Source organism: Falco peregrinus, chromosome 6, assembly GCF_023634155.1.
Source record: "Falco peregrinus isolate bFalPer1 chromosome 6, bFalPer1.pri, whole genome shotgun sequence".
NCBI lineage: Eukaryota > Metazoa > Chordata > Aves > Falconiformes > Falconidae > Falco > Falco peregrinus.
The window spans coordinates 82,487,409-82,506,429 of record NC_073726.1 but is presented as its reverse complement, the minus strand read 5'-3'; the positions used below and the strand labels follow the sequence as shown (position 1 = coordinate 82,506,429).

The window sequence follows — 19,021 nt, the reverse complement described above, 5'->3', positions numbered from 1 at the left end:
TTTTAACTTTTTAACTTCTTTCTAGTTAATTCTCCTTATTAAAAACATAGTTTCCTTTTGATGTTACATGCCACTGACTATTTTCATAGCATCTTCATTTGTGTATTGATTTAACAACACTTATGGCTATTAATACAGTGCAGTGCTTTACTACTTTTATCTTGAGCCAAGTTCTACACATTGCTCAAGATTAAATTGAGAACTGCTTCCTTTCTGGTGACTGTAATTGTTGTAAAAAAATTATTTATGGTGGACACAGTGGGTATCTATTTAGCCTATGTATGAGTAAATGGAGACTGATATTAATAACTCTGTTTTCTACTCTCACAGCTTTGGTGTTTTTCAAAAAACTGTGAAGACCTGGCAATCCAAATCACCCCCTCGTTTTGGTGACCTTTTTGGTTTGCACAGAAGACCTACACATCTAATCTTGGTTTAGTGGCTTAATTCTCCTGTTCTTTCTTAATAGAAAGTCTGCCTAGATGGGCGCTCCCAAGGGAGCTCCTTCAGACACTAAGCATTTATTGCAAATGGTTAATTACACAAAGCGATGGGTATTTTAAAGCTATTTTCCTAGCTATTTTCTTAAACAACATCTCATTTCCCTCTTCAGTTACTCAGTGACAAAGAAAGGCCATTAACACTAGCTTTAGAGACAGACACAACATAGTTTCACTTCAAGCTGTCTCCAGCTAGTCCTGCCAAAACATCTCCCTCTTGACCTAAAACACACTTCTTCCTATTCCAGTTTTAGGTCATACTTAACTCCCTTACTACACTACAACCCAAGCTTGCAGTACTTCCTTCTGTTCCCGTGGAAATCTGCCAAGATACTTCACTTTTGACATGCATATGCACATGACATTTTCAGAGCATTTACATTGCACATTCAGCGCAGAACCGCATGTAGCATGGGAACCCAAGTGGGGACTTGTTACCGCAGTTCTACGAGAGATTCACTGAACGGGGTGTTACGGGTTATCGTGCGTTCTGAATCACGCTTAGCAAATACAGAAAGCAGGACATACTTCAGGGGTTCATCAAAGCGAACTGTTGCTGCACAGTGGAAGACAATATTGACCCGGGTCAGAAGCTCCTCCTCATCTTCAGCACTGATGGCCAGCTTGGGCTGAGTGAGTTCAGCATTAATAGGCTTAATCTTCTCATGGAAATTAGGGCAATCTTCTCGGACCCTGTCAAAGACCTTGAAGCACAAACAGAGAGAGAGATCAGATACAGAATCAGGCTGCTGAGATCACTTTGATTAGTAGCCAGTCTGATTATATCAATCAATAAAATTGGCACAAAAAAGAACGCTAGGTTCTGTCGGAGGGAGGACATGGGTGAGATGATAAAATAGTTGATTCATTTGTTCCCTCCAACGGGAAAACCTCACAGGGGAAACTGAACAAAAATGTAGGAGGTAACACACTGCGCTGAAGAGATGAATGAATCTTCGTTGCACCACAAATTTCCTGGGACAGTCACTGAAATTCCTGTACCCCCGCATCTCCTGCAACCACTTGCTATTTGACCTCAAAGGCTGCCTGTAGGACCAGAGGCAGCTAAAGAGGAGAAGGGCAGAGTATGGGGTGGGAAAGCCTGTGAAGCATTAGATGCAAGCGGTTGTCTTGGTAATTCTACAAAGGACTTGAGGAAAGGAGGGAACAGGGCACATTCTGGCTCCTCCTCTTCCTTTGCTGCTCCTTGCCTGCTGTCACTCTTCATGTCAGATGAATCCTGTGGGGAACTGCCTTTGGGATGGAAAGATGGGGAATCTCAATAACCCACGCTGCTAAAGCTCTTGACTGCCACCAGCAATTTTGCATGATGACAAGTGTGCAGCTAGTTGGCCTGTCAACCTGTCTCCCAGACTTCTTTTCCTGTGATAATGATCCTCATCTCTTTCCAATACACATTTTCTGCCCAGCCTTCTGCAGAATGCAAGACTGTACATCTATCCACTAAAAAGATCCCTACATTTCCATATACTGTTCTGTCTGGTGACTTGTTCAAACCCAGCATTTGGCACCCTGCTTTGCCTAAGATGCAAATATGAGGCACCCTGGCAGCAAGACAACTGTGCACAAAGCTTCTGAAAGGACAAGGGAATCAATACTGCCATCACCTGAAAGGTGCCTATGTGAAAACAGCAGTTACCTCCGTTCCCATTTTTACTCTGTGAGTAGCTCAGAGTCACCGCTAACAGTACAGCAGGTCTGGGTGCAGTTCTGCTTGCACCGTGAAAGCAGGCAGCTGCTGCAGGTTCCACCTGGAGACCTTTTATTTGGTAAATCTCACAGGCAAAGAAGATGAAGCCTGAATTTCAAAACACTTACGCGAGTTTGCTGGGGTACGATTTGAAAAAATCGCCTTAAGTTTTAGAAGCGTCTGTTCCAAGGGTTTTGCATTGCTGGCCAGCATTAGTTTATTTGAGCAATGTCAATTGAAATAATAGTAACAGGTAAGTCCAGAAAGCTCCTCCCTTTTGGGGGCAGAGTGACAAAAAGGATGGAAAGAATAAATACAATAGAGAGGCTGTGGGATGTGAAGAGGTAAAATCTAGATTTCAAAGGATAGCCACACTCCTAAAGGGGGCTTATAAGAAAGAAGGGACAGACTTTTTAGTAGGACATGTAGTGACAGGGCAAGGGGTAATGGTTTTAAACTGAAAGAAGGTAGGTTTAGATTACATATGAGGAAGAAATTCTTTACTGTGAGGGTAGCAAGGCACTGTAACAGGTTGCCCAGAGAAGCTGTGGATGCCCCATCCCTGGAAGTGTTCAAGGCCAGGTTGGATGGGACTTGGAGCAACCTGGTCTAGTGGAAGGTGTCCCTGCCCATGGAGTGGGGTTGGAACTAGCTGATCTTTAAGGTCCTTTCCAACTTAAACCATTCTATGATCCTATGATTCAAAGGTAAGTAGCCTACTGACAGGAATGTCCAAGTACTGGGACAGATTGCTGGTGGATGCTGTGGGCCACTGCCTTTGGACGCGTTTAAGAATCATCTCGATAAGGATTGCCAGGAAAGGCAGGGAACAGCTGAACTTGCCTTGGGGCAGGAGGGTGGGCCAGCTGGCTTCTCAGTAGCTCTGTGTTTTTTCGGTGTACACTGTGTTTGTAAATCTCTTTACTATCATGGCCTCTTGTTTTCCTAGAGATTTTGTTGTCTCTGATTTGCCCAGTGTTTATGTATGAGTGGAAATTGTGTGACATAAACGTACTAAAAGAAAAAGACATATGAAACATTACATTGATACCAATAGCAGTATTTTCTTATTTGGCTTTTTGGCTGCTTCTCTGACAATCAATCTGGATAAACCTCCATGTTCTTAGGCATAAAGAAGAGCCAAGAAAATCATTACCCTTCCCCACTATGCACTTGACAACATGTATTTTTCTTTAACACACCGCTGCACATCCATCATACACCTGAAACTTGAGCAAGTTAACAGAAGTTAGGACATGATAATGTCATTTAGTCTCTCTCATGAGAGTTGCACCCAATTACATGTGTGTTTCAGTGCTGTAGTCCAGGCCAGAGAACAGATCTCTAGACGGAGAAAGCTAATCATGGGCAAAGACATTGGTGAGAGCCAGCTGGGCTGTAGGAACTCCATTCTCAACAACTTATGTTCAGAACCGGGTACCAGCAGCATTAATGTCTGTAAAAAGCTTGTCTTCTAACAAAAGGATGCTAGATTGGCTGTCCAAATACGTATCATCTCATGAGAGATTGCACATTGAGCGAACCCTGACAAAACACAAAATGGAAATGTTTTAGGAATTTTTTTTTTGTTCTACTGCAAAGAGAATGTAAAACTCCACCCAATGAGACTTATTTTATACTTGTTTTACTTTGGCATAAATAATGCAAAGGCAGAGAAAGAATGAATCAGCCCTTTCTCCATTTCAGTCGTGGCATATAAAAAGGAGAGTAGTATTTCTGCAGTGCCAGCCTTGCTCGAATCTGAACAGTTATATTCTGCCAACATGGCATCTCCTTCTGATGTTCCCACTGCAGATAATATCCCCTTCAGTTTCTGTGCCAACTGCTAGGTATTGCCTACTACCACATGCCACTCAACAGCTGTAGTTTTTCACCCCCTCCAATGATTCACTACATTTCTCTGAAGGATGAAGGCAATTTCTAAACGCAAGCTCACAAATCAGCATACTGCTTTGGAAAGCTTCTGGATCAGAAGAACATTCAGTTCATCATCACCATTAAATCAGATAACAGGAGCAGCTGTTTAATCAAAGTCTGCTGCCTCTTTTGTGGAATCTCAAGATTTCAGACTTGTCAGTGCTTTATAGGGAAGTGCAGGAAGATTTAAAGACAAAACAAATGCACCTTATTTCACACTGTTTCTTACAGTCCAGGGAGTGCATAACATAAAGGTGATGCTCAGTCTGCAGGGAAACAATAATTGAATCTCTAAATTCTGATTAACTCACCCAGGACATATATAATAATATAATAAATTCCTAATAATTGCATGAGGCCTAAGGATAGTTCTGCCTTTCCTTTTTAGAAGCTGCCCGCCAATACAAAACGTACTGAATGGACAGCAGTGGGCTGCCATGCTGTACTGTTGGAACCGCATGAAAACACTGGCCAAGTCAGCAATACTCCAGAAGTGATATATGAATTGCCACAGAATTATGGTGAAAAGGAAGGCTATTTGATTTCAAATTGTCCAATGTTAATGAAACTGATGGAAATCAGGAATAATGTATCCTGGTTTCGGTGTCTTTTTGAGCATCCTAATGCACTCAAGCGGCAACGCTGCTTGCCTCGACCAAAAGAACATACATGAACATAATACCTTTTGCTCTCATTTTAAATCTCAAAATAGGATGCAAGTTCTGCATAGGCTGTGCTGCCCCCCGACAGAGGGGAGAATTTCACTCTGAAATTTGCTGAATTTTTCTTATTTTAAAACCAGGCAATTCCATTTATAATAATCCAATCTTAGTGACTTCAACTGACATTGTCAAGCAATTATTACAAACCCAGGACATCTAGAATTTCTTCCAACATTATATTTGAGTGTGTTTGATGGGCACCTCTTTCCCTATTCCTGCCCACTTAAGCTTTGACCTCCCTTCCCAAAGGACATCTGTAACTGTCTGTGTTCTCTGCTCTTGACTTAAAATGTGTAATAGTTCAGAGAAATTTCTGCTCATCAATCCTTCAATCAGAAATTTTTCCATACCACAAAGATGAAAAAAAATCTCAAAGACAGGGCAAATTGCACATCTATGGAACAGCACAGCTGAAAAATAAAGGAACCACTGAACAATGTAAAATGCCAAAGGCTTCACATCTTCCTCAGGAGATGTTTTCACTGAAGCAAATACAAAATAATGAAAAGTAGAGTGCTTAAGCCATGGTCTACTTTAGAAAGGAACTTTTAAATTCATCTTCCAAAGTGCTGAATAAATATGTCCCAGCAACGCAAGCTGTGGTGAAGGTGGGCTACGGCTCTTCATCCCGTTATCAATGGAACCTGTAACTTGCTGTGCCTCCTTTCTGCAACAAACTGCCTCTTCAGCGGCAGCATTCACGGCTCTCCTCTGTCATGGCAGGGTCAAACGCTTTGGTGACTGACCCAGAAAGCATCAACTTTTTAAGCGTGGCCTAGAACAGTAACTTTTTTTCCTCCTATGGTACAAAACCAATGATCAATGGAGGCATCCAAATTACACTACTTTAAGCAGATGTTGCCAGCTTTTTATTTTTATTTTTCTAAGACCAATTAAAAAACAGTCTTCTCTGGTGCACAGTGGGGCCAGGTATGTTTAATGGGTACTGGGATATTGGCTTCTCTAGGAGGATTAGAAGAAGATGGTAATTTACATTATAGTATGCACATTTCAAATCATTACTATATGAGAACATTTAAAATGGAGAAAAATCAGAGAATTCCCAGAAAATGAATCTCATGTATGAGGAACTACTGAAAAAATTAAGGTTGAGAGATTTCAATTAAAAAAAAAAAGCAAAAAGCTTCTGCCTCTTCAGATAAAGAAACAGAAGGGATTGCTTAGCATAATTCAGGAGAATATAAGCACTAATTGCTTCTGTAAAGGAAATACAATATATTCTAAGCAAGACATAGGCCAAGGGGTAAAACATTGTGGCAACAATTCCTTTGAAGAACAAGGTGTTAATTGGGTGTGTGGAATAACTTTAAAAACGAGGTGTTTGAAATCCCTCTTCTGAACAGAGAATTGGTGTATAAATGCTAGGGAACAGCCTATATATACACACAACGTAACACCCTGCCACGTATATCCATCCCTCTGTGATTTCAGTGGCAGTATCATAAATGCATATAAGTGACCACCACAAATTTCAAATGCTGAAGGTACCAAAGTGACGAAAATAACTCCTTAAAAAACACCTGATCTCTGCAGTTCTATTCTGATGAAAAGGCTTATCCCAGTTGTGTTTGCCACTGATAAAATCCTCCAAAACAGTCTTGAAGGAAGGAAGGTACATAACTACTTTTAGAACTGCCACTGTAGCAAATTTGAGAAATAACTGGGCAGCTTCTTGACATAAAGTAATTACCCTGCAATTAATTTTTAGCCTGGTACATTTCCAGCAATAAGCATCAGGATTGTTCAGTCAAGAAATGTGTGAAAATGCAGCTCATGAAGCTTTAATTGGGATAGAGCCTTTTTTTTTTTTCCCCCTTATGCACCCTCTGCCTCATTTCCTTTTTCAGAAAGTTGCTTTTAAGAATGGTTCTTCTCAAGGCAAATAAAGCATAATTCATCTAATCAGTTAGAAAGCATGCAGCAGAGTGTTCCTCATTATAGGAAAACAAATGGCTTATGCTGCAATCTAGAGCTATTACTTTCCCCTGAGTAGAGCTAATGTAGTGGAAATACAGTACCCATAACCAACATCTAGTAAACAAAGCAGCTGATTATTTAAAGATAAAGACTACAGAAACAAAGAGATGTCAGACAGTAAATGTCAATATAGGTCAGCTAAGGCTAATATGTATAGCCAGCTACTTAGGATGTGGTTTTAGACAGCCAATTTCCTTGAAAATTGGCTGCTGACAAAGCCCACTGTTCTTTAGCAAGAATACTTGGGTTATGTGTCAGCGTACCTGGAGCAAAGGAGCTCTTTCAGAGACAGGCACTGTAGACAGGAGCGCTGGGGACTTGACAGACATGGAAAAGCTTTCTGTGGTCTCTAGTACCATCTTATAAGTGGGTGGACAAGTCACGGACAGAATATGGAGCTTTCTTACATTCATCACAGACATTTCTTGTGCCCCTGTGTGGTACTTAAACAGGTATCGCTATCAGCATTTGATCGTATGCTTGACATTTAAAACGGGAAGAATTGAAGTGCAGGGAAGGAGGATGGTAACATTTGGAGCTTTTTCTACACAGACCATTTAACATGCTTCTTACCATGCATTTTCAGGAGCTATTTTCCTCCTCATCCTTCCTCCACAGCTATGCCCCAATGTGGGCATAGGTACAAGGGGAGTCAGTTGCCCAAAGGATGGCAGGAGCACTTGGCTACAACCAGAGTCCTGTGCAGCTCCCCTACCTCAACTCCTGCCATGCAGAATTCACTACTGATTACTTAGAGAATCACTGTATGTACTTGAAAATGTTAATAAATAAGGAGTTATCCAGGCATAAGTTCTCAATCTGCTTTTCCAAACCCCTTGCCTTAATTACAGATCTTTGAAGTTTCACTGCTGGATTTGCTTGGGCACCAAGGAACTTCAGGGTTGTTTGCCAAGTCCCCAAGGCTAACCAGCAAGGAGTAAAGGTTGTGTCAAACACAGATGCCTACTTCTTAGAGACGTTTAAAGAAATGACCAAGAAAGACTTTGAAAGACTTTTAAAGAAATGACCAAAAATTACTTTTCCATTTGAAAGTACCTAACAAAAATCAATTTGATTTTTAGGAGTCTATGGAGATTGGCACAGCAGCTAGACAGTGTGATCTCTAATGCATTCCCACTTATAATTACATTAAATATGTTATATATCGCAGGTGTAGAACTCTGAGGTTCCTCCCCTCTGAAAATATAAGTTTCATATGTATAGTCATGCAGATGGTGAGGAGTTGTGTTTCGGGGAAGTGAGAGGATGGCATATAGGCAGCAGCTGCAGTGTGCTCTTAGATATGACTCCCTTTCAGGGGGAGCCTTAGCAGAGGAGACAGGCCAGACAGAGCTACCTACACCTGGCCGACCAGGTATGCCTGGCTCATTAGATCACACAGAAGGAAAGAAGACATGGTGCGGCCTGCAGATGAGTGAGATGCAGTCCTGTCTGCAGAGTCACTCTCAGTTGTGAAGCTTCACAGGATGGAAGGATGTGAGAAAAAGGTGACCGTCGCAGATGAAATACAGCAGGATGGCATCCTCAGCCAGCTGCAAAACCGCTGACCCAGCACAACACAACCAGCTCTGCAGGGCAGGCCTTGTTTACACAAACAATCATATTCTCTGATGGCTGGAATGGATTGAGCCCCACAGAAATCTTGGGGTCTGCAGGGCAGTGTCTCTGTACGTTAGACCACACAGTAACTCACAGTGTCATTTTTAGTGAAAAAAGAGCTGTGCCGAAAAGTCACTGAGGGATCCCCATGACTAGAGACATTCAGGCAACCTCATCTCAGCCAGACCTTGAGGGTATTTCTCCTGCTAAAATGCTGTTTCCAAAGAGGATAGCCAGGCGCATTGGCTGTCACACAGATACAGCTGAGGCAACCAGCACATAACCTGTATAACACAGCATGCAAACCAAAACTTTGTTTCAAGGACAACCCCATGGATGCATCTGGGCCCTACAACTCCCCAAAGTGCATCTGGGAAAGTTTTGAGATACACTGCTCTGAACTTGGGCCCCTCCAAAAAGCTCTTCCAAAGGAATGACTGCAGCATTTGTGGCAGCATAGGGTGGATGTCCTGCAATTCCATACACCCGTATTTAAGATCCTGACCTCTTCCTGAGGCATAAAGGAGAGAATGTCATTGTGAAGAGGTTCACAGGTAACGTGGGTACTGAGGTTCACTTTGATTAAAAGTGTAAGGGAGGTAAAAATCCTTTCATGCCACACACAACAGAAGGTGAACAAATCCAGGCAAACACATCAAATATTTAAAGCTAATCAAATAAAAAATATTTTGTAAACACTGTAGTGAGATGGCACTCGAGCGTAGAGAGCTGAACATCTGGGAAATGAGTACAGTAGAAGACTAAGTCACTCTTCTAGCATGAACCATGCTAGAAGTTTCTGGGATGTGAGGAGCAGGCAGTCAACAAATGGTAAGAGCCTTGTGCTGAACCTCCACCACCCAAGACAGCCAATGATTTCTGTGTAAATGTCTATTCCTGGAAATTTAACTGTGTGTCCCATTATGCCCTGGGCACTGGAACTGAATCATCTATATTGCTCCACTGTTAGAGGGGTCTTAGCACAACTTTGGCCTGAACCCAAGCAAAAATACTGGCTGGGTGGAGAATGGATTGTGAGCAGCCCTGAGGAGAAGGACTTGGGGGTGTTGGATGAGAAGCTCAACATGACTGGGCAATGTGTGTTTGCAGCCCAGAAACCCAACTGTATCCTGGGCTGTATCAAATGAAAAATGGCCATCAGGTGAGGGAAGCAACTCTTCTCCTCTACTTTGCTCTCATAGACCCCACCTGAAGAACTGCATTCAGCTCTGGGTCCCCCAACTCCTGTTGGAGTGAGTCCAGAGAAGGGTCACAAAGGGCTGGAGCACTTCTCCTATGAAGGCAGGCTGAGAGAGTTGGGGTTGTCCAGCCTGGAGAAGAGAAGGCTCCGGGGAGATGCTGTAGCAGCCTTCAGTAGCTAAAAGGGCTGACAGGAAAGCTGGAGAGGGACTTCTTACAAGGGTATGTAGCAATAGGACAAGGGTGAATGGCTTTAAATTGAAAGAGGGTAGATCTAGATTATATTTAAGGAAGACATTCTTTATTATAGGGGTGGTGAGGCACTGGAACAGGTTTCCTAGAGGAGCTGTGGATGCCCCATCCCTGGAAGTGTTCCAGGCCAGGCTGGAGGGGGCTTGGAGCAACCTGGTCTAGTGGAAGGTGTCCTTGACCATGGCAGTGGGTTGGAACTAGATGATCTTTAAGGTCCTTTCCAACCCCAACCAGCCTATGATTCTATTATTTACCTAGGACAATTTCCAATTTCATAATTTTTCTTTTGTGTTCATGTCTGATACAAATATATTGGCCTTCTTATGCCATTCTACATATATTTTTGTTATGTTCATCATGACAATGTAATTTTTTCATTGGTGGTTAAAGAAAAGCACTAAGCCCAGGCACCTCAGCCTGTCAAATACCTGCTTCCTTTCTGTGCTGTCACTTAACTATAATCATATTCTCATAGTAAGGCTACATGCAGCGCACACCACAAGTAAACAAACTGGAAAATTACTGGGACATGATCAGAAGGTAATGCAATTTATGAGACTAAGAGGAAGGGCAGGAATACTACAAGAAATAAAGGCACTTGTGAAAAAGAGATGAAGTCCAGTGAGGAAGAAAACAGTTGAGATTCTAAGAAAACATCTAATAAAGGATGACTTAACCATTATAATCCGATTTTCTGTAGTGTCACTATTCCAAGCAAGCAAGGAAGTAGAGAGTTACAAGTAATCCTTGATTTCCATCCAAGGAGCCTTCAGCTTAGGGGATTTCAAACTTCCTTAAGAAGATAGAACCATCTGTCCAAATAGTGTCCAGCTACTTACAATGCAGTGTAGCTCTGCAAGTACCGCTTTTACTGGACACCAGCTGTAATTAATGCTTCTGACTATGGCTAGTTCTCAGAATAATCCATGGAAACCCTTCAGAAATGGTTGAAGAAGCCCACATGCAAGCCTGACAACTGGATTCGCTGCTCAGTCCCTCTCTCTGAATCCAACTTCTCTGCACGGTACACAAAACATGGACCCTTTTCTATATTTGAGACCTTCTTTGACAGTGCTTGGATAAATTAGTTCTGCCCATAATAAACATTCTAAAAATTCACCTCTTTCTGGCACAGGTATAAAAAAATATAAGCAGTGCCACTGAACTGTATCAAATCATCCTGATATAAAGAAAAGGTAAATTTGGTCCATGAAGTCCATTGCAGCCTTCTGGCACGTGTACTCCCTTTTCCGCTAGCTTGGGTCTCATCCAACAGGAGATGTAGTCTTGTTTTGGAATAAAGATACCTGTTGTTAGGAGGGCCATTTAACGTCAGCTTGTGATAGTAACACTTCTACCAGGAGCAGATGTTGCTCACTTCCCGGTACAAAGATCAGAGCGTTGCTGCAGATGGCTTAGTCACACCACGTGAAAATTTCCTCCCTACCCTGCCGTTGCAGTTGTACCTGACTAGAATGCTCTGACAGGGCTGATGGCAAGAGACAAGCCAGACGATGTTTCACACACCCTGCCAGTCTGTTCCTCTTTAAGGCAGTAAAATATAAGAATGAGTTTTGTTTGCAATCAGGTAGGAGGTTTTTTTTTTTTTGTTTGTTTTTTTTAATGGTAGAGAAATCCAGATATTTTAATATGGAAGGAAACACACATGCATTTGTGAGGATCAGGAAAGCCCTATCAAGTGTCCTTAAGCCAGGCTCGGGTTTTAGCTTGCTCTGGCATCTCTCAGAGACTGTTGAAGGCTAATCAACCATTACAAGCCTCACTCATCATCTCTGGCACTCCTATCAATTGTTCCAGCTAAAGCCATAATATTCAAACTTTCTGATCAGAGGATATGTGACTCAAGACATCTTTCACATAGATATACAGTTTTTATCCCACTCACAAAATACCCCAAATACTGTACATCTATTAATAGAAAAGTTACTTTTCTCTACAAGTATATTTTCAGCTCATACTGCTTCCAATGGAGACCAAAGAGAATTCATGTAAACTGAAATGGGATTCCTGTTTTCTGCATGTCCTGCCCTTAGCTTCTAGACTGAGATTGCACCAATTAATTTTATGCCACCCAGTCCACACAAGGCAGAAAAGTTAGCACTTGGGCTAATTATGCTTCAGTTGTAACAAAGCACTTGCCCATGTGCCACTAGAATGAGCCATGTTCCCAACCAGGTTGAAGAACAAAAAGTTGTTTGTACATGAAAGTCTCCCCATCCGTCTGGGTAGGGATTACTGTTAATGAGCCTGTGTCCTTGGCCTAAGTCCTAGAAGGTTATAAATTACTTTAATGCTTTAATCTACCAACAAAACCCCCTGGCTGAAGGAATGGAGAAGTAACAAGCAGAACACACCACAACCAACTACCTGTAGTGAAAAGCACCTCTCATCCCACATAGTGATTTCACAAATAAGAAATACACAATATTCAGCAAATACTACTGGCATGAGGTTATACATCCTAACTATATTTTTAACTGAGGGAAGTACAACTCATCTCTGCATTAAGTCACCTGTTCCACCATATTTGGTAGAGGCAGCCTACCAATTTCCCAGATTCCCTGGAGAAAAAAACACACCAATACTTAAAGATCTCCTCCAAACTAGATAGCCTGTAAAGTCAGCATCTTTAGGGCATATGGCTTTCTGTAGACACTACTAGAGAGTGATAAGGTCTAAGCAGGAGGTCCTGATGGAGCATCAAGCCTTGTTCTACTACCTTATTATTCTACTGGGAATGAGGAAAGTGATTAAAAGAGTTTAAGGACAACAAGGCTGCATGAGCACAAAACCAGAGTGTGAAACACATGTTACCCTGGTGCTGTGGTATGCAGGCTGCACACGAGGTAAACTGCTTGTGCTTAGTTGGAACTAGGTAGAAGAGTCAAGGCTAAAATAAAAAGATTTGTCTTACTGAGTGCATATGGTAAATAATATGATGCCAGTATGAACTGGACACTGGTAGGGGAGTTTTGGGGTGCAAAGTCTTCCAACAACACCTGTACCCAGGCAACCATATAAGTAATACCATAGAAATTCAAGATTGCCTAAGTAACAGCACTGAAAAAACCCACCCAACTTGGTAAATGGGAACAGACTTTGTTTGAGAGGAGTTTGGATGGAGAAACAGAGGTGCAACGGTGCTGAAAAGATGCATCCAGAAATAGAAAACTTGGAGGTAAGATATGAAATCACATACAGAATAAAGGACAGGATTTTTTGTCGGTAGGAGTGTGGACATGTACAGATGGTGATGAAGCTGATCTTTGAATCCAAGTCCACGATGATGCTGGAGGGTCCCCTATTCGACAACCTGCTGGAGCGTCCATCATGTCTTTCAAAGACTTGGTGTGGGAGAGCGGAAAAAGGAGGGATAGACTTCTAGTGGGAAGGGAAGGGAAGGGAAATAGAATTGTAATTCAATAATAGTTGGGTGTGATTCATAAGACTTAAGAATGATAATTAGTAGCTTTATAGTTGAGTGTGCTTATAGATTAATTATAATTTAATTGCTTTATTAGTCTCTCAGTAGTGTATTTCTTAATTTAAAGACATTATAGTCTCTTAATTCAGTTATGCCTCAAGCCTGCAACCTGAAGGGGAGAGTCAGACTCAAAGCAACATATAGCTACCACCTTTGGCTCACCAGCCTGAAAGGCCAGCTCTATCCATTAACCAACAGAGACAGCCTTCACCCCACCTCTAGATGGATGCTCAGACTCGCACCCAACAGTGTCTTCATGGTGTCATCCCTGTCAACCTGAGGGAACCATGACCGCGTGAATAGATCTTCCCCACTGAACTCGTAACTGTGATGGAAGGACTCTCATACTCTCTTGGTCCCATGCCTTCCCCTATGCTTTCCTTTTGCAGTACTTTTTTCTTGTACTGCAATATCACTTCCTTTCCACCTCTTTGGGACACCAAGTACCACATGCAATTTGTGAGCCCCTGAGCAGCCATATGGGGTGCCCAAGCAGGAAAGTGGAAATATTGCTCTGTTACAGCTGCGGGAAGTTATATCTGAGGTGGCACATGCCCTAATGGTGAACTTGTGTCTTGGATTCTCCAGTAGTATGGGGACTAATGGCCAAGTAGCTCATGTATGGATTTCTCTGACTTCAGAGGTCTGCTGTTTTCAGACTCATTTTTGCAGCAAAAGTGTTTTTAACTCACCGGATTAGTGGGGCTCTGAGGAAAGAACAAGGAAAATCCTAGTCTGTGCAATTTTCCTTATGTTGAACATTTTATGACTGCTCATCCCTTTCAAATGAAAGGCATTCAGTTTTGGCATCTTCTCTCCAGGGATAATAGCACAGCTATTATCTCCCCGTCATTTACTCAATTCATCACTCATAGCACGGCAATTTTATCTAATTCAGAGAGTAAAATCATACAAAACCAAGAATATCTTCTTCCCTTTTACATTGGAAGAGATGACTCTCCAAAACTCTGTGTTTCCTTCCCTCCCACATGCCTAAAAGCATCCCCTGAAGAGGCTCAAATTATATAGTAATATCTGATCACTGCTCTCTGAACCAAGAAAAATAAGAACTAATGAACAATGACACTGGCAATGCCGGAGCCATCTATGTCTTATGAAGTATAGAGATCAGCAATGTGCCATTACAGAAGAAAGAAGCTCAGGAGATCTTCTCCAAGATTGAAGTCAACTTCTGAAGGGATGCTAATCTATGGTAGAGGTTGCAGCCATGGAAATATGCATTTCCTTGCACGTTGCTCAAAAGACCTTGCCAGTTTAGACATGATTTTACAAGGCCAGATGCCAATTCTAAAACATTACTGCAGGATGTTTTGTACGGATAGCCTTTAGCTCTGCAGTTAAACACCAGTTATTGTAGCTAAGGATGGTTCAGAGCACATACAGTAATTTATTTTAAAAATGGACATTTTTACTGTGATGCTAAAGGAGAGTAGAATTAAGTCTCAGACTGCTCCTATTAAACCCAAGTGAAACTCTGCCTTGTCTGCTTCATATTTAGTAGCAGCAGCAGAGTATCTTAGACAACTGGTTTATGTCTGGTTGAGAATTTCCCACTACACTGTGAACATCTCTAAATGAAAAAAATTGCTGTAGATATGGACTTTAAAATAACCTCCCTTGAGCTGTGCTAGGTCTGCAGGCCTAATAGATTTCAAATTGCATTTCAGTCAATATAGCGATCAAATGAGTCCTGAAAAAATACTGCCAAGTACGAAGGGGCCATTCATTTAACCGCTTTCAGTTCTCACACTGGTAAAATTGAGAAGCTGTTTATCTAATTCTCAGCTGGTGGGATGGTTAAACACCCTGAAAATGAAACACCAACATATCAAATGGCTGGCAAGGAGCTCTTAAGAGATTACTCATGACTGAGCAAATAGCCCACAGTATCGGGTACTTCTTTTGTAGAGGAAAATCTCTTTCATGGGGAGAGACTTTAACCCACCCACTCAGCAACCTGGTGTCAGAAATCATTCTGTATTGGTCATTAAATTAATTACCAACACTGATAATTAAACCATGACCTTTAAGGAATAAGTATGTTTTTATCACCACTAGTGGACTAAAATGAGCTTAACTGAAGAATCTGTTCATTCTAACTGTACGTATTAGTGGGTCTACAGGATGATGTTTTATGAAATCCTTCTTTATGCGAACCACCACTCCCCTGGGGAGCTGCAGGAAGGCACACTTCTAGCCTCACAGACAGGCAATTAGTACCCCACCTTTGCAGTTCTCACAGCTCTGCAGCAGGACTCATCTGGGACAGACATGCAGCACAGTCTCTTGCTGCTTCAGTTCCTCCCGTGTTTGTGGATCCACACAACGGGGCAGTTGTCTAGTGAATGGAGCTGTGTTGCTGGTCATAGAAGGCATCCCAGGCAAGGCAACCACATTTGAATCACTACCAGTGGCTCAAAGGTACCTACCGCTCATCCCATGTATGATTTATCACTGTTTATTCTCTCAAGATCTTTGGAGATATCATGTAAAAACTAGACTTATGTTGACCTCCATCAGTGTCCTGGTTTTGGCTGGGATAGAGTTAATTTTCTTCCTGGAAGCTGGTCCCATGCTATGTTTTTTTTGATTTAATAAGAGAATATTGTTGATAGCACACTGATGTTTTGCTGTTGCTGAGCAGTGCGTACTCCAAGTCAGGGACTTTTCAGCTTCCCACGCTCTGCCAGTGAGCAGGTGCACAAGAAGCCGGGAGGGAGCAGAGCCGGGACAGCTGACCTGAACTAGCCAAAGGGATATTCCATACCACAGAATAAACTGGAGAGAGCTGGCTGGGAAGGGCTGATTGCTGCTTGGGGACTGGCTGGGCATCAGTCAGCGGGTGGTGAGGGGTTGTATTGTGCATCACTCATTTTTCTTGGGGTTTATTCCTCTCTTTTTCCTTTTCATTATTATTATTATTTACTTTTTTTCAGTTATTAAACTGTTCTTATCTCAGCCCATGAGTTTTACTTTCTTCCAGTTCTCTCCCCATCCCATCGGGGTAGGGCAGGGGAGTGAGAGAGCAGCTGCAAGGTACATAGTTGTCAGCTGGGGTTAAACCACACAATCAGAAATTCTCAGTGGTTTCCTATACCACCTTGAAGTAGATAGATGCAAATCTGTAGAGGCAAAATTTATGCTAGCACAAAATTCTTTATTTTCATTCTGAGTTTCAAGTGTCTGGTTTTCTGCCCTCCTGTGCTCAATGATAAATACATCAGCATTTTAAAAAGAAACAGCTCAGAGAATCCTTTCCATAGAAGAGCTATTAAAAAGCAATTTCTTTACAAGGGAGAAATACCACTGTCATGTATACAACAGGCAGCCTTGCTTCATAGTTCATTTTTGTATTTATATTATGGTTATCCTTCGTATTTCTATTCTTCAGCAAATCAGCTTGATAGATTCATTCTTTTTTGAGAGTTGGTCTTAGTCACTAGAGTCTGTTCACCAAGAACCATCTGTTCCCCAAGATTTCCCTCCCACACACCATGGCAGAATTACGCCTACAATGAGTTTCTTCCATTAGGAAAGAAATGACTATAACAAGCTGGATGACATGAGTCCTTAGGGAGACAACACAAGGACTAATGTCTTTGTTCATAATCATGATAAAGCATTTATGTGCAACACCCATTACTCAAGGACTGACTCTGGAGGGTAAGTGGATCTGCCTACCCTTCCTTCCCAGAGTCAAGAGTTTAATCCTAGAAATGATGCTGTAAGCCATGGTGGTATCATCACAAGCAACGAATGAGGAAATCTGTCCAACTTCTGTTTGTCAGCCACCTGAGAAACATTTAAGAGAGGAAACACTGTGTTTTGATTGTCTTCCTCTTCATGCATAATGGAGACAGTCTGATCACACAGCCTGTGTCATTGTGCGGCCAGCGCAAATGGGAATAGCTCCATTGAGAGCATGTATTGAACTGAGGACATAGCTCTTACTTTTTTTAATGTGAAAGTTCATATCGAAGGTTTCCCTGCAGTAAAATATCCACACTTCAGTTAGAGAGGGCAGCTGGCCCCGAGGTTAACACACTGACCTGCGATTTAGATACCCATTCACAGCTTCAGCTCCCTGCTCTGTACTGATCGCCAGCTCCCACTCTCTTGCTATACTACTAAAAGCTCAAGATCTGTGCAAGAAGTGGGGATGGGTAGCAAGTGAGTGATGCTGCACCAGCGCTGCTTCCCCTCCCACAGCCTGCGCCCTAATTTCATTGAGTGTGTTTATATGTGAGTTAAGGGTGATGTCCCTCAAATTCCTTCCTCTGCCTCCAACCCTTTTGTGATTATGCAGAAGTCACCTAATCTTTCTGACTCAGACTCATCCCATCTACCTTACCTAAGTAAGTGTCTGGCAGAGTTTAATCAGATTAAACTGAAAGAGCTCATAGATCTATTATGAAGGTATCATCTCATGTCAAATCCATTACATCTGCCAAATAATAACAATAAATTGTGGGCCCTGTCTTGGGGGCCTTATCCAAAGTGCAGGATGAAGACAACGGACAAGTAGCTAGACTGCAGCCTGCCCCACATGTTCATGCTTCACCACAAACCAGCATCAAGTGCGCCCTGGGTAGCTGTCACTTTCATCTATGTCACCCCAGCAAGAAGACAAATTGCAGTGGAGAAGTGAGTAAGTAAATACATGCCATGCCTTCAACAAACTTCAACCAACTGGGAAGGAGTGAGGAAAACAATTGTGGGGTTTTTTTCAGATTAAAGGGGATACTATCAAAGAAACAGCACTTACATTCCACTTTACCTATACAGTATTTTCACTCAGTCCCTAAAGCGACCTGCTGAACCAACCCCCGGGTGTGCTGCTGGCCTTAGAGAAAATCTAATCTCTTGTAACAACATGTTAGCTTTTTTTCAGAATAGAAATGGCATTTCTTGGCATTTTCTCTTTCCAGTGTTGCAGCTGAGGAGCCCTGGCACCCTACCAGTGCATGGGCTCAGCTATGCCTTTGGAGCTGTAATCCATCTAGCCTTGCTGTTAGAATGAAAACTAATGAAAAGAAGGGAAAAGGAGCGCTGAGTAAATTAAATGCAGATCCTGTTGGAGGAAAGGAGCACAAAACAAGGTGTAGGCAGAGAAATTATCCAGGGGCACAAGGACCACCGTGCAGGAGCAGACCTAAGGTGTATTTGTTCTTGGCCACCGTCTGAAAATAGCTACAAGGGACGTTTCAAAGAAAGATCTAAGTAGTCTGCATCAAGCAGCTGGGAAATCACCTCTTCCCAGTTAGGTCTCATCATGGTTAAAATGAGGAAGGGATTGGTTTATGTGAGTAAGTTACAACACTATATTTCTCTATATATTTTCCTTGTAATATATTTTATATCCATATAAATGTTTAGTACAGTTTAAAGCCTCATTTCATTGCCTCGATAGCAACATACACAATTACCTTCAAAACTTAGTTACTCTTTCGTAACAGTCTTTCCTTCTTCAGCACTTGCTTTTACTTTCACTGAATGTCCCCTTTTCTGGACACCAAGTTTATCTTATGTTGGTTTTGTTTATTTTTAGCATAGA

General features: G+C 42.0%; 1 protein-coding gene across 3 annotated transcripts in view; it reads right to left on the bottom strand.

The window, feature by feature from the left end:
• Positions 1 to 19,021, bottom strand: part of FAR2 (fatty acyl-CoA reductase 2) — a 150,066-nt gene that overhangs the window by 37,311 nt on the left and 93,734 nt on the right. For all 3 annotated transcript variants that reach the window (XM_055808836.1, XM_027782908.2, XM_005234744.4), the window contains exon 3: positions 1,029 to 1,204. In XM_055808836.1, the coding sequence (XP_055664811.1) occupies positions 1,029 to 1,204 (176 nt within the window). The remainder of the gene's footprint in view (positions 1 to 1,028; positions 1,205 to 19,021) is intronic.